Source organism: Leuciscus leuciscus, assembly GCF_965113295.1.
Source record: "Leuciscus leuciscus genome assembly, chromosome: 15".
NCBI lineage: Eukaryota > Metazoa > Chordata > Actinopteri > Cypriniformes > Leuciscidae > Leuciscus > Leuciscus leuciscus.
The window spans coordinates 2667398-2680928 of NC_138739.1; the positions used below are offsets into that span (position 1 = coordinate 2667398).

General features: G+C 45.0%; 2 protein-coding genes across 2 annotated transcripts; both read right to left on the minus strand.

Annotated features, from left to right (window-relative positions):
• Window positions 1-1076: 1076 nt before the first annotated feature.
• LOC309474943 (uncharacterized protein) lies at window positions 1077-4907 on the minus strand (the record flags this gene model as incomplete). Its single annotated transcript, XM_082137561.1, has 2 exons — window positions 1077-2941; window positions 4808-4907. 2 exons carry the CDS (start codon window positions 4905-4907, stop codon window positions 1077-1079), a joined length of 1965 nt encoding a protein of 654 aa, XP_081993687.1.
• A 3123-nt stretch (window positions 4908-8030) lies between these two features.
• LOC309474944 (GTPase IMAP family member 8-like) lies at window positions 8031-10144 on the minus strand (the record flags this gene model as incomplete). The annotated part of the gene is made up of 2 exons (XM_082137562.1): window positions 9516-10144; window positions 8031-9286 (listed from the first exon to the last, which is right to left on the minus strand). The coding sequence occupies exons 1-2, from the start codon at window positions 9937-9939 to the stop codon at window positions 8031-8033; spliced, it is 1680 nt and encodes a 559-aa protein (XP_081993688.1). The 5' UTR covers window positions 9940-10144.
• Window positions 10145-13531: the final 3387 nt, after the last annotated feature.

Sequence of the window (13531 nt, forward strand, 5' to 3'; positions counted from 1 at the left end):
GGACACCACTTTTTCTAATATTTTAGACATAAATGGAAGATTTGAAATGGGTCCATAATTTGCTAGATTATTATGATCTAATTGTGGTTTCTTAATGAGAGGTTTTATAACTGCCAGTTTAAATGTTCTTGGAACATGACCTAAAGATAAAGACGAGTTAATAATATTGAGGAGAGGCTCTTCCACTACAGGTAACACTTCTTTCAGTAGTTTAGTTGGTATAGGATCTAATAAACATGTTGTTGTTTTAGATGATGTGATAAGTTTATTGAACTCTTTTTCTTCTATAGTTGTAAAGCACTGTAATTGTTCTTGCGGGGTGATAATTGAAGCTGAATTATAAGGCGCGATTGAAGATTGAATATTACAGTGAATAACGTTCCGATTCAGTGAATAACGTTCATATTACAGTGAATGACGTTCAGATTCAGTGAATAACGTTCAGATTACAGTGAATAACGTTCCGATTCAGTGAATAACGTTCAGATTACAGTGAATAACGTTCAGATTCAGTGAATAACGTTCATATTACAGTGAATAATGTTCAGATTACAGTGAATAACGTTCATATTACAGTGAATAACGTTCAGATTCAGTGAATAACATTCAGATTCAGTGAATAACGTTCATATTACAGTGAATAACGTTCAGATTACAGTGAATAACGTTTAGATTACAGTGAATAACGTTCAGATTCAGTGAATAACGTTCAGATTACAGTGAATAACGTTCAGATTACAGTGAATAACATTCAGATTACAGTGAATAACGTTCATATTACAGTGAATAACGTTCAGATTCAGTGAATAACATTCAGATTCAGTGAATAACGTTCAGATTACAGTGAATAACGTTCAGATTACAGTGAATAACGTTCAGATTACAGTGAATAACGTTCAGATCATGTTACAAATAATTCAATGAAAACAACATCCAAAGTAAATAATAACTTCCTTTAAAAATCTCTAAAAATAGTTATGATTTATAAGTATCAATTGTGATCAGTGTTTGATCGAGTCCGCCCATCAGAAATATTAGATCCGTCTGACAGAGAAAGCCATGAAATACCTGACAATTCACATGACAAGACACCATTTTCCTTTCAGCTCCTTTTGAGACCTTTTCACTTCATATAGTTGTTCAAGCCTGTCCTTGAGCTGCTCTTTTCTCTTTCTGATATCATTCAATTCTTCTTCTTGTTTTCTGGCTTCATCTTCATGTTTCTTCTTCATCTTCTCTAGTTCCTCTTCATGTTTCTGTTTCATTTCTTCACACTCTTTTTCTTCTCTTTCTATTCTGTCTCTCTCCTCTCTTTCTCTTCTCTCGATCTCTTCTTCTTGCTCTCGTTTCAGATCTTCCATCATTTTCTCCCATCTCTTTCTCATCCCCCTTTGTCTCTCTTCATCCTCTCGTTTCCTCCTCTTCCACTCCTCTTTTCTCTCTCGCTCCAGCTGCTCATAATCTCTTTTCATTTCAGTTTTCTTGTCTTTATATTCTTTTTCTATCTGTTCTCTCTCTCTTCTCAGTTTCTGCTTCTCCTCCTCTATCATCTGTTCTTCTTCTTCTCTCTCGGCTTCAAATTTCTTTTTCATTTTATCCAGTTCTTCCTGTTTTTCTCTCAGCTGTTCCTCGTGTCTCTCTTTTCTCCTCCTTTCCTCTTCCTCTCGTTCTCTCATCTGTCTTTTCTTCTCGTTCTCCCATTCTCTCTGCTGTCGTTTCATTTCCTCTTGAATCTCTTCATCATCTTTAGCCTCTTTTATTTTTCTCTTCCATTCTTCTCTCTCTTTCTCTTCTTGTCCCTTCTTCATTTGTTCCTCTAAATCTCTCTTTTTTATTTCCTCTTCCTGTTCTCTTCTTAACTCTGCCATGATGTGTTCCTGCTCAGTTTTCATCTCATCTCGAGCTTGTTTATTTTCTTCTTCTCTCTTTTTGGTTTTCTTTTCTGTTTCCTTTTGCTTTTTTTCACACTGTAATCTGTAATTTTCAATCTCTCTCTCCATCACATCTCTTGTTTGATCATATTCAGCTCTTCGCTGTTCTTCCTCTTCTGATCGTTCCCATTCCTCCTCCTCTTGTCTCATCTCCTCTGATTTTTCTTGCTCCTCAAACTCTGTCCACAGTGTTTCCTCTTTTTCTCTGAACTTGTTCTCCAGACTCTCTCTCTCCTCATCTATCTTTAGTTTCTTCTCCTCCAGTCTCTTTCTCGTGAGTTTGACTTCCAGGACATACTTGGCTTTTAATTCTTCAACTTGAGCCTGATTTTTTCTTTTATTCTCTTCTTGCATTTTCCTTCTCTTTTGAATGGAGATCGCTGCCTCCTCAAACATCTCATTAGTGAAGTATCGGCCCTCATTAGATGTCTTCACCGCTTCTATCATGTTTATCAGCTCAGTAACTTGCGTCCGATCTTGTGTTTCTCTGTTGTTAAAAGCCAGGAATCTGTTTCCACATTCTCTGATCAGTTTCTTGAGTTCATCATTTTTCTCTACATATTGTTTTATTGTTTGTTTTTTCAGTTCATCTCCTCTAGTGAAGAGAACAATACTAAACTTTGCTGCTTTTGAGCCAAAGATCATCTTTATCACGTCTAAAGTGTTTCTCTCCTCTTGATTGATTTCTCCCACACTCAACACAATGATGAACACATGAGGTCCAGGTGTGGACAGTGAAACACACTTCATCATTTCTTCAACCACTTGTTCTTTTGTCAGTGAGCTGTCAAAGAGTCCTGGAGTATCAACAACAGCTACTGATTTACCATCAACTTCAACATCTCCCTTCTGACAAGTAGTGGTCACCGAATCTGAACTGCTTTCGCTGTGAAACTGGTTGTTTCCGAGGATTGTGTTTCCTGTGGCGCTCTTTCCATTTCCTTTCCTCCCAAACAGCAAGATTCTCAAACATCCTGGATCTTCTTCATCTGAAAAAGACAATAATAGAGCTTATTCTATTATTAACAACTGATAACATTTGGGACCATAAGAAGCAAGTGTTGAACTCAATCCTAAAATGTAAACTATTTGCAACAGTCCATCCCAGTGTTTCTCAATGTTTATTTATTTATTTGTTTTTGGCCAGCACCCATGTATCCATTATCTACGTCTTTTACCACCCCTTGCTATTTTGTATGCATTTTGTCAGGTGGCAGGTGTCTGGATATAGTTAGTTTGGTTATAGTGTGTGTCTGGATGCTAGAGGTTAAGTTGTTTTCACTAGAAGTCCAACAGCTGTGCTACAGAAAGCTGACGGAAACACTGAAGTGAAGAGTCCTTGCTATGGAAATGATACACATCCCATTTAGTTGCATTGATGTAAACTGTCAGGTTTTCGAATGTTGCACTTTCTTTTCAAGCAGTTACAAGTTTCAGCTTATCTCATTGTGAATCTTTGGCGTAAACTCACCTGAAACAAATGCCCCACGAAAACACCTCAATGCAACCTTTAAAAATATTGCTTCCTGGTTTCTGAATGCCCCAGTTGAAAATGCTGGACTTTGCCAAAGTAAAAAAAAGTAAGCAAACAAGACTAAGCTGACTAATCAGTGATGCAAATTAAACTATACTACCTTTTGGAACTAAAGGCAGTGCTACCTCAGATTGGAATCTTCTCCAAGCTAAATAATTGGTGTCCTGTAGTCATTTTCAAATTTTACTACGTAACCTTTGAGAGTAAAAGAATGGTGTGTAAATGTTTTTAACTGGTTGCATGTTTTATGTGTATATGTTTTTTTGGGGGGATTTAACTTTGATGTATAATTGTTATGCAAACTCGGCTGCCTATTTTGGCCAGGACACTCCTGAAAAGTATTTTTTTCTCCCAGTTAAATAAAGGTAAATGGATAAAAAATAATAATAACAGACAGAAAGAAAAAACAAAACTTGGCCTGCGTCAAGATTGATTTGCAACGATAGACCTGAAGGACTGAGTCAGGCATGTCAGTAGAAGATCCTTCTTTTCTGGTTGTCCCTGTCTCATCACGTATTTATGAAAGTCACGGAGGCTGCCCTTGCCTCTCTCAGGTAAGTGGGCATTCACATACTCAACTATCTCATTGACTGGCTGATTCTAGCTCACTCGCGAGAGTTGGTATGCGAACACAGGGACCTTGTCCTCAGGCACCTAGCCCGATTGGGACTTAGGGTCAACTGAGAGAAGTGCAAGCTCTCCACTGTGCAGAGCATCTCATTTCAGCTCGATGACAGCATGCCTTTCAGAGGATTGTGCTCAGTCAATACTGAAATGCTTAAAATTATTCAAGCACAAGACAGTAGTTCCACTGAAATATTTTCAAAGGCTCCTAGGGCATATGGCTTCCTCAGCCGCGACCATGCTGCTGGTGTTGATGCATATGAGCCCGCTTCAGCATTAACCTCGGACTCGAGGGTGGCATGGAGCCGCAGCACGCATTGTGTGGCCATCACAATGATCTGTTGTTGCAATTTCAGTCCTTGGTAGACCTCACATTTTTACAGACAGTTTTTCCCCTATAACGAGTGTCCAGGCATGTTGTTGTCACAACAGATGCTTACAACACAGGCTGGGGCGCCATATGCAATGGGCACTGGATAGGACCCTGCTTGCACTTGCACATCAACTGCTTGGAGTTGTTGGCTGTGATTATTTGCCCTGAAGCGGTTCCGTCCATTAGTTCAAGGGAAGTACGTGATGGTTCGCATGGACAACACTGCAGTGGTGGCATACATCAACCGCCAGGGCGGTGTCTGCTAACCTCACGTCACAACTGAAGTCTGAAGAGACTGAAGTCTCTGCAGGGCACTCACATTCCAGGCATCCTCAATTGCACAACCGACGGGCTCTCTCGACAGAGTGGAGACTCCACTCCCAGGTGATCCAGCAAATTTGTCGAGGCTCAGATGGACCTGTTTGCCTTCCAGGAATCCTCCCATTGTGCTCTGGGGTATTCCCTGACCCAGGCTCACATCAGCACAGTTACAGTAGCACACAGCTGTCCCCCGGACCTGCGTAAGTACGCATTTCCCCCAGTGGGACAGGAATTCTAATTGTTGCGCCCTACTGGCCCAACCAGACTTGGTTCTCAGAGCTCATGCTGATGGCATTGGCCCCTCCGTGGCAAATTCCCCTGAGAAAGGGGATCTTTTCCAGAAAAGATCTTCTCTTATATGTATTATGGCTGAGTACTACTGATTGTTTCTGATGGGGAAGTGTTCTCTTTTCTCTAACAAGAAAGGGACACTATGGAGACCACATGTTAGTATGTGGAAATACATCCTAAGGACTCACCAGGGGAGGTTAGTATGTGGAAATACATCCTAAGGACCTAAGGAATCCTAAAATCTGGCACCTGCGCCCAGACCTCTCAGAGGTCTGCCACTAGCAGTAGTAGACACTATCACACACCCCTTTACTAGACGGCTTTACAATGGCGCCTTTTTGCGACGTGGTGTTACTTGTGGGGGGAGGATCCACGAAGATGCACAGTCAGGTCAGTGCTTTCCTTTCTTTAAGAAGACCTGGAAAAGTGACTGTCTGCTTATACCCTCAAAGTGTGCGTGTCCTCACCCCCTCTTGTGATCTCTCCATGCTCTTACAGACCCTACAGAGGGATTCGTTCAAGATCTTGGAGTCAGTTAAGCTCGGTGCCCTCTCCATGAAGACGGTGCTCCTGATTGCGCTCACCTCCATCAAGAGGATAGGGAACCTTTTCTATCAGCGACACATGCCTAGAGCATACTTTCACATGATCCTGAGACCCTGGCCCGGCTATGTGCCCAAAGTTCCCACTACTCCCTTAAGTGACCAAGTGGTGAACCTGCAAGCACCCCCTCACAACGAGGGAGACCCAGTCCCCCCGTGGAGGCACTATCTTTCTCTACTTTGGAGACTGTGGTCAGGTTCACTCTTGAAAGGAGTGCTCATTATGCTCAGATTGAGGTAATTGTTACTCCTCTCGTTTTGGAGAGTCGCTATGCAGAATATGTTGCTCCCTAGAGTTTCTAGCATAAGCCTGAACATATATATGTCGTCATGTTGAATACGTTGCCTGGGACTATATAGCTATGCCGAACTGATAGCTTTGTGCAAGCATTCTTCTTATAACCCGTTTTAAGATTCTAGATGCACTTTTTAAAGTTGTTGGCCCTCTCTGGGCCTCCTTTACAGGAAGTGCATTAGATTTAGAGCAGGTGGTTGGCTAAAGCTACATAGAGCAAGTTAGCCTCCCTGGTATGGGAGTTGACGTTGGTCTCCCCTTGAAAGTAGCAGGCTCGGGTCCCTAGGGCCTGGGCCATACTCCCTTAAAGGAACCACCCTCAAAGTTTGGTTGTGGTTTCCAAGCCTTTGAGCTTGGCTCTGGGTCATGTCTTTCTTGGTGAATTCATGAAGCTACTTCCTCTTGGGCAGTGGCCATAGGGTGTAGTGCTGCTGACAGCCTGGTGCATACCTGTAGGGGAATTTAACTCTGGTATTTCAGTAAACCATGGAGTTGAAGAGTTTTAGTGCTTGTCACAGCCAAATATCGACAAGCATCCCCTCAGCATGGCAGCGTGGGTATTTCATTCCCCAAAAGCATCTCAGGACGCAGTGCGAGTTCCGTTTCGAAAGGGAACGTCTCGGGTTACAACTGTAACCCTGGTTCCCTGAGAACAGGGAACGAGACACTGCGTCTTGTTGCATGCCTCCGGGCTGACAGCTCAGTCCCTTAGATGAAGAAGCGCCCTGTTTCCAGTTATAAGATGTCTTAAATTCATCTGTCAATCATATACCAAATCCTTCCAATGCACTATGTAAAAACTTCATGAGCTTTTTCATTGATAAAATCTCAAATCTTAGGCCCCAGATGATAACCACTTATAATGACCCTGTTGTTGTTATTCACCCATTAGCCTCTTGGGAGGCCTTCAATCCCATTTCTCTACAAACTCTGACTGAAATGATTGCCACTCTAAAACCTTCCTTCTGTTTCTATGATGAAATACATCCTCTGTATTTCAAATTGTTAATCGAGTCTGTAGGCCCTGCTCTGTTATCTCTACTGCACAAATCTTTACTAAATGGCTCTGTTCCAGCATCCTTGAAATTTGCCTCTGTTACTCCTTTGCTCATGAAGCCTTCCATAGACACGTCTGTTTTAAAGGGTTAGTTCACCCAAAAATGAAAATTATGTCATTAATGACTCACCCTCATGTCGTTCCAAGCCCGTAAGACCTCTGTTCATCTTCGGAACACAGTTTAAGATATTTTAGATTTAGTCCGAGAGCTTTCTGTCCCTCCATTGAAAATGTACGTTATTCTGTCCTTGTCTTGGTAATAAAGACATCATCAAAGTAGTCCATGTGACATCAGTGGGTTAGTTAGAATTTTTTGTTCGTGTTATCAGTCTCCCTCAGACTGTAAACGAAGCTCGGGCGCACCAGATAATACGTCAGCAGCGTCTTACGTCAGCAGCGTCACTGCGGAGTCGTGAACGCAGATTGACAACAGAACCGGAAGAGAATAAAATGCTGAATAAAGTCGTAGTTTTTGTTATTTTTGGACCAAAATGTATTTCCGATGCTTCAAAAAATTCTAACTAACCCACTGATGTCACATGGACTACTTTGATGATGTCTTTATTACCTTTCTGGACAAGGACAGAATAACGTACATACATTTTCAATGGAGGGACAGAAAGCTCTCGGACTAAATCTAAAATATCTTAAACTGTGTTTCGAAGATGAACGGAGGTCTTACGGGCTTGGAACGACATGAGGGTGAGTCATTAATTACATAATTTTCATTTTTGGGTGAACTAACCCTTTAAATAACTTCAGACCTATTTCTTTGGCTGAACTAACCTTTAAGTCTCTTTGGTTAAAGCATTTACAAACAATGGTAGCTACACTGTAAAATAACCTAAACTAGCTGCCTAAATGTTTGTTGTGACTGACGATTCTCTGTGCAATCAGTTAAATATTTCCTCAACAATATAGTATAGCAACTACATAATGAAATAAAAGCAGGGTATTGTTTGCACCCAGATAAAAAAAAGTTTGTGCAAAATTAGCTGATTATCATATTGACTTACTGTTTGTGTGCTGAACCTCAGGAGTTCCTGCATGAAGTTCATTAGATCTATGTATTTCTTTCTCCTCTTCTTCTCTTTGTCTTTCCTTTTTTTTCTGTTTTTCCCAGTCGTCTCGTTCTCTCTTCATCTCCTTTCGTATCTCTCTTTCATGGTCCTCTATGAATTGTCTTTCTTCCTCCATCATCATCTTCACTCTCTTCATCTCTTCTTCATGTTTGAACTGAAGATCATCTCTCTCTCTGTGTCTTCTTTCTCTCTCTTGTTTTAGTTTCTGAATATATTCATTGCATGTTTCCTGTTCTATCTTTCTCCTTCTCTCATTCTCTTCTCTTCTCTTTCTCTCTTTATCACGATTCTGTCTTTCTTCCTCCATTATTACCTTCATTCTCTTGTTCTCTTGTTGAAGTATCTGATTATATTTATCCCTCATTTCTTGTTCTTTCTTTCTTCTTCTCTCATTATCTTCATCTCTTTTTTGTATTTCCTGTTGTTTCTGTCTCTCCCATTCCTCTCTTTCCCTCTTCATCTTTTCTTCATGTTTGTTCAATAGTTCCTCTCTCTCTTTGTTCAATTGTTCCACTTTCTCCGTCAGGATCTTCATCTGTTGTTCTTGTTTCTCTCTTTCCATCTCTCTGAACATCTTACATGAGTAGTAACTATCTCCGTTTGCTTTCACCATGTCGTCTATCTTCTGCAGTAAATCAGACACCTGTGTTCGGTTTCCAGGCTGATTATTATTGAACACATGGTATCTGTTTCCACACGTTTCAATCAGCTTCATCAAAGGACATCCAGGTTTTCCCAAACACTGTTCAAGAGTTGTATTCTTAAGATCATCTCCTCTGGTGAAGAGCACCATTGTGTACATTAAAGAGTTTTTACCGAATGTCTCTTGTATGATCTTCACTGCTGTTGCTTCTTCTTGAGTGAATCGTTGTCCTAAATTGAGAACAATGATGAACACATGTGGTCCGGGCAGGATCATGGGGATGCAGTTGCTTATTTCTCTCTGGATCTCCTCATTAGTCAGATCAGTATCAAACAGTCCTGGAGTGTCGATCACAGTAACGTGTCGGCCGTTGATTTCAGCTCTTTCTCTCTGACACTCTTTAGTGACTGATTGTTGAGATGTTTCTGCTGTAAACGCGTCTCTTCTTAAGATGGTGTTTCCAGTTGAACTCTTCCCAACTCCAGTTTTTCCCAGCAACACAATCCTCAGATCATCTTCTCTTTCTCTGGAATCTAAAGATAGATCAAATTAAATTTAAAACAATATATTAAACTTCAAGTGAAGATTGTTCATCATCCAGGTCATCAGACAATATTGTGTATAATTTATACTTAAGCATCACGTGCTAATCATAGTATTTCTTCTGAACTCTGCATGCAATGTTAATGTTTTGTCTCACAAATCTGAGTAGACTTTTACAATCATAAAGTGTTTAATCCATACAGATTTTCTGATCATTACCTTTTGACTGAAACCACGTCTCTAATGAATGGATTTTTGTCTTCATTTCTTCAAATGTCTGCAGTTTTTCCATCTGTACATCCAACAATGTCTCTGTAGAGAAATAAACACCGTTATTTGCCTCAACCATCTGCTCTAGTTTCTCCATTAACATGGACACTTCTGTGTCAGGGCCAATGAAATGATGTCGTCCTCCAAAACTCTCAATGACAGACTGTGTTTCTTCATTTAGTTCTGCTGTCCTGTCTTCTGAATTCTTGTTTATGAGGATCATGGTCTGTTTGTTGATTCTTGAGCTGAATATCTTCTGGATTTTGTCCATTTCTGCTCTGTCTTCATTATTAAGTGGAGCATCAGGAATGATGAGGATGAACACATGAACTCCAGGATCACAGAGAGACACACAGCGGAGCGTCTGACGCATCACTTCCTCCTCTGAGATCTGAGTGTTGAACAGAGCTGGAAGCTCCACCAGAGACACCAGACGTCCATGAAGCTCCACGTCTCTCCTCACACACCCTGAGCTGAGCTCTGATCTTCTGTCTCCCTGGTTCAGGATCAGGTTTGATATGAAGGATTTTAATCTTCTGTTACTCACACACAGAACCAGATTCAGCTTCACACCCTCTGGAACTGTGCCAAAGGAATAAACTAGGTTAACAATCTGGTTTTAATTTAAGATAGATTAATGCTGCATTCACATCATGCCGGAAATACTGTAATCACGACTGCACTGTAGTTCACTAGTTCCCTTTCGTTCGGTCACTCCTACGTCACGTCGGTAGGAGTTACCAATGAATTGGGATCACGCTAGGGAGACTTCCGGTTCCTTTCGAATTGCCCTAGAGTGAAACTAAAACGAGCCAATGAACATTGGCATGCAGGATTTGCATTACGCGTAGAAAGCGGAAGCATACACAAATCTGCCCTGCATGCCATGGCGCTTCTCCAGGTCCACCAGGCCAAGGTGCTCAGGTACCGATCCTGGGGTGCTCCAAGAGCTGCGTACGGCAACAAAAGTCACCGCACGTTCCCTGGGCCGGGCGATGTCCACACTCGTGGTCCAGGAGTGACACCTGTGGCTCACCCTGGCTGATATGAGGGAGTCGGACAAGAGTAGGTTCCTGAACTTCCCCATTTCCCAGGGTGGCCTCTTCGGCGACACGGTGGAGAGCTATGCCCAACAGTTCTCCGTCGCCCAGAAGCAGTCGGAGGTCATCAAGCACATCATGCCCCGGAGACAGGCTGCTGCTGCCCAGTCTTCGCCGGCTGCTCCTCCAGCTGCTCGTCGCCGAGGGCGCCCTCCTGGCGCCGCCTGCTCAGCCTAAGCAGCAGCCTCCACCTAGGCAGCAGGGTGCCGGCTGCAAGAGAGCTGCCCAGCCCGCTCGGAGTTGGTCTAAACCCCCCGGCAAGAGGAGAGGGAAGCGGCCCTGAAACGGGCGACTCAGAGGATGAGACTGCTGCTCTCCAGGAGTGCGTGTCTGCACCACTCCTTCCCCTGGAGGAGGGCCGGGTGGAGAATCCTCGGTTCCGTTTTGTTTCGGTACCCAAAACTTCAGTAAAAGAGCAGTTTCCACTTCCCCTGGGTCACACACGGCCAAGACTAGTAGTCAAGGACGACACTCAATTGCCTCGCCGCTCTCCTTCCCCTTGCCCCCGCTGGGCAAGGAGGGTCAGAAACCTGGACTCGACGCCCCCGGGCCTCGCTCCTCATTTCCCCTCCTTCCTTCGCCTCTGGGCAGCGAGCAGCCGAACGCCTCCGGGCCTTCCCTGCCGTCTGCCCCCTGGTGGAAGCAGGTTGGTGTTGCTCCGCACACCCAGACCCCACTCTCGGCCGCTGCAATGCCTCCGGAGTCGAGTCCCTGCCTTCCACCACGCTGCCCTACCCCAGATACGCCGGTGGTCCAGGTGGGCTCGCTGGTACGGTTCTTCGAAGCCTGGCTAGAGCTTCCCAGGCCGTCCCGACCATCCGGCTTGGCTATGCAATTCAATTTGCCCGCCGGCCTCCCAAGTTCAGGGGCATCCGCTTCACCCATGTGCGGAGCTGCGATGCCTCTGTCCTGAGGAAAGAGATCGACGTCCTGCTGGCGAAGGACGCGATCGAGCCGGTCCCTCCAGCCGAGATGAGGTCAGGGTTTTACAGCCCTTTCTTCATTGTACCCAAGAAAGGCGGTGGGTTACGACCAATCCTGGACCTGCGAGTTTTGAATCGGGCCCTGCACAAGCTCCCGTTCAAAATGTTGACGCAGAAACGCATCCATTGTTCCCATGAGAGAACGTGGGCGTTCGCATTCTCAACTATCTCGACGACTGGCTCATAATAGCTCACTCGCGGGATCTGTTGTGCGAACACAGGGACATGGTGCTTCGGCATCTCAGTCAGCTGGGGCTTCAGGTCAACTGGGACAAGAGCAAACTCTGCCCCACGCAGAGGATCTCTTATCTCGGTATGAAGTTGGACTCGGTCAGTCAGACTGGAGCGCGTCCAGTCAGTGCTCAACTGTCTCAAGTCCTTTCAAGGCAGGTCAGCGGTCCCACTGAAACCGTTTCAGAGGCTCCTGGGGCATATGGCAGCTGCAGCCGCAGTAACGCTGCTTGGTCTGCTCCATATGAGACCGCTTCAGCGCTGGCTTCATGATCGAGTCCCGAGATGGGCGTGGCAGAGCGGCACGTTCCGGGTGAACATCACCCCCCACTGTCGCCAAACCTTCAGCACTTGGTCAGACCCTGCGTTTCTACGGGCCGGAGTGCCCTAAGTCCAGGTGTCCAGGTATGCTGTGGTTTTCACAGATGCTTCTGCCAACGGCTTGGGGGGCCACATACAACGGACATGCAGTTTCGGAGGACTGCACCTCAGAGGGCTACTTCAACACAAGCATGTACTAGTCCGTATGGACAGCACTGCGACCGTTGCGTACATCAACCGCCAAGGTGGTCTACGCTCCCGTCGTATGTCGCGACTCACCCGCCATCTCCTCCTATGGAGTCAGAAGCATCTGAGGTCGCTTCGAGCCATTCACATCCCTGGTGTGCTCAACGTGCAGCCGACGAGCTCTCACGGCAGCCGCCCCTTCCGGGAGAATGGCGACTTCATCCACAGGCGGTCCAGCTGATATGGGAAATCTTCGGAGCCGCTCAGATAGATCTGTTTGCATCTCCTGACACGACCCATTGCCAGTTGTTCTATTCCCTGTCGGAAGGAACCCTCTGCACGGATGCATTGGCACACAGCTGGCCCCAGGGCCTTCGCAAATATGCGTTTCCCCCAGTAAGCCTTCTCGCACAGACTCTGTGCAAGGTCAGGGAGGACGAGGAGCAGGTCCTGCTCGTTGTGCCGTATTTTTCCGGTTTGTGGAACTCATGCTCCTCGCAACAGCCCCTCCTTGGCCGATCCCTCTGAGGAAGGACCTTCTCTCTCTCTTCTAGGTGGCCTACCACAGGCTGTGGTAGACACCATCACTTCCGCTAGAGCACCCTCTACGAGGTACCTCTATGCGTTGAAGTGGAACCTGTTCGTCGGTTGGTGTTCTTCCCGCCGGGAAGATCCCCGAACCTGCCCGATCAGTGTCGTCCTTTCCTTCCTGCAAGATGGGTTGGAGCGAAGGCTGTCTCCCTCCACCCTCAAAGTGTATTTTGCTGCAATAGCCACTCATCACGATGCAGTAGAAGTTAAGTCTTTGGGAAAGCACGATCTGGTCATCAGGTTCCTCGGGGGTGCCAGGAGGTTGAAACCCCCTCGTAATCCGCACCCCGTACCCTCTTGGGATCTAACTTTAGTGCACAGAGCACTCCAGAATCCCTTGAGCCCTTGCATGCAGTCGAATTGAATATCCTGTCAATGAAGACAGCTCTTCTGCTGGCTTTGGCTTCCATCAAGAGGGTAGGGAACCTGCAGGCATTTTGGGTCGACGAATCGTGCCTAGAGTTCGCGCCGGAATTCTCTCATGTTGTTCTTAGACCCCGGATATGTGCCCAAGGTTCCTACCACTCCGTTTAGAGATCAGGTAGTGAACCTG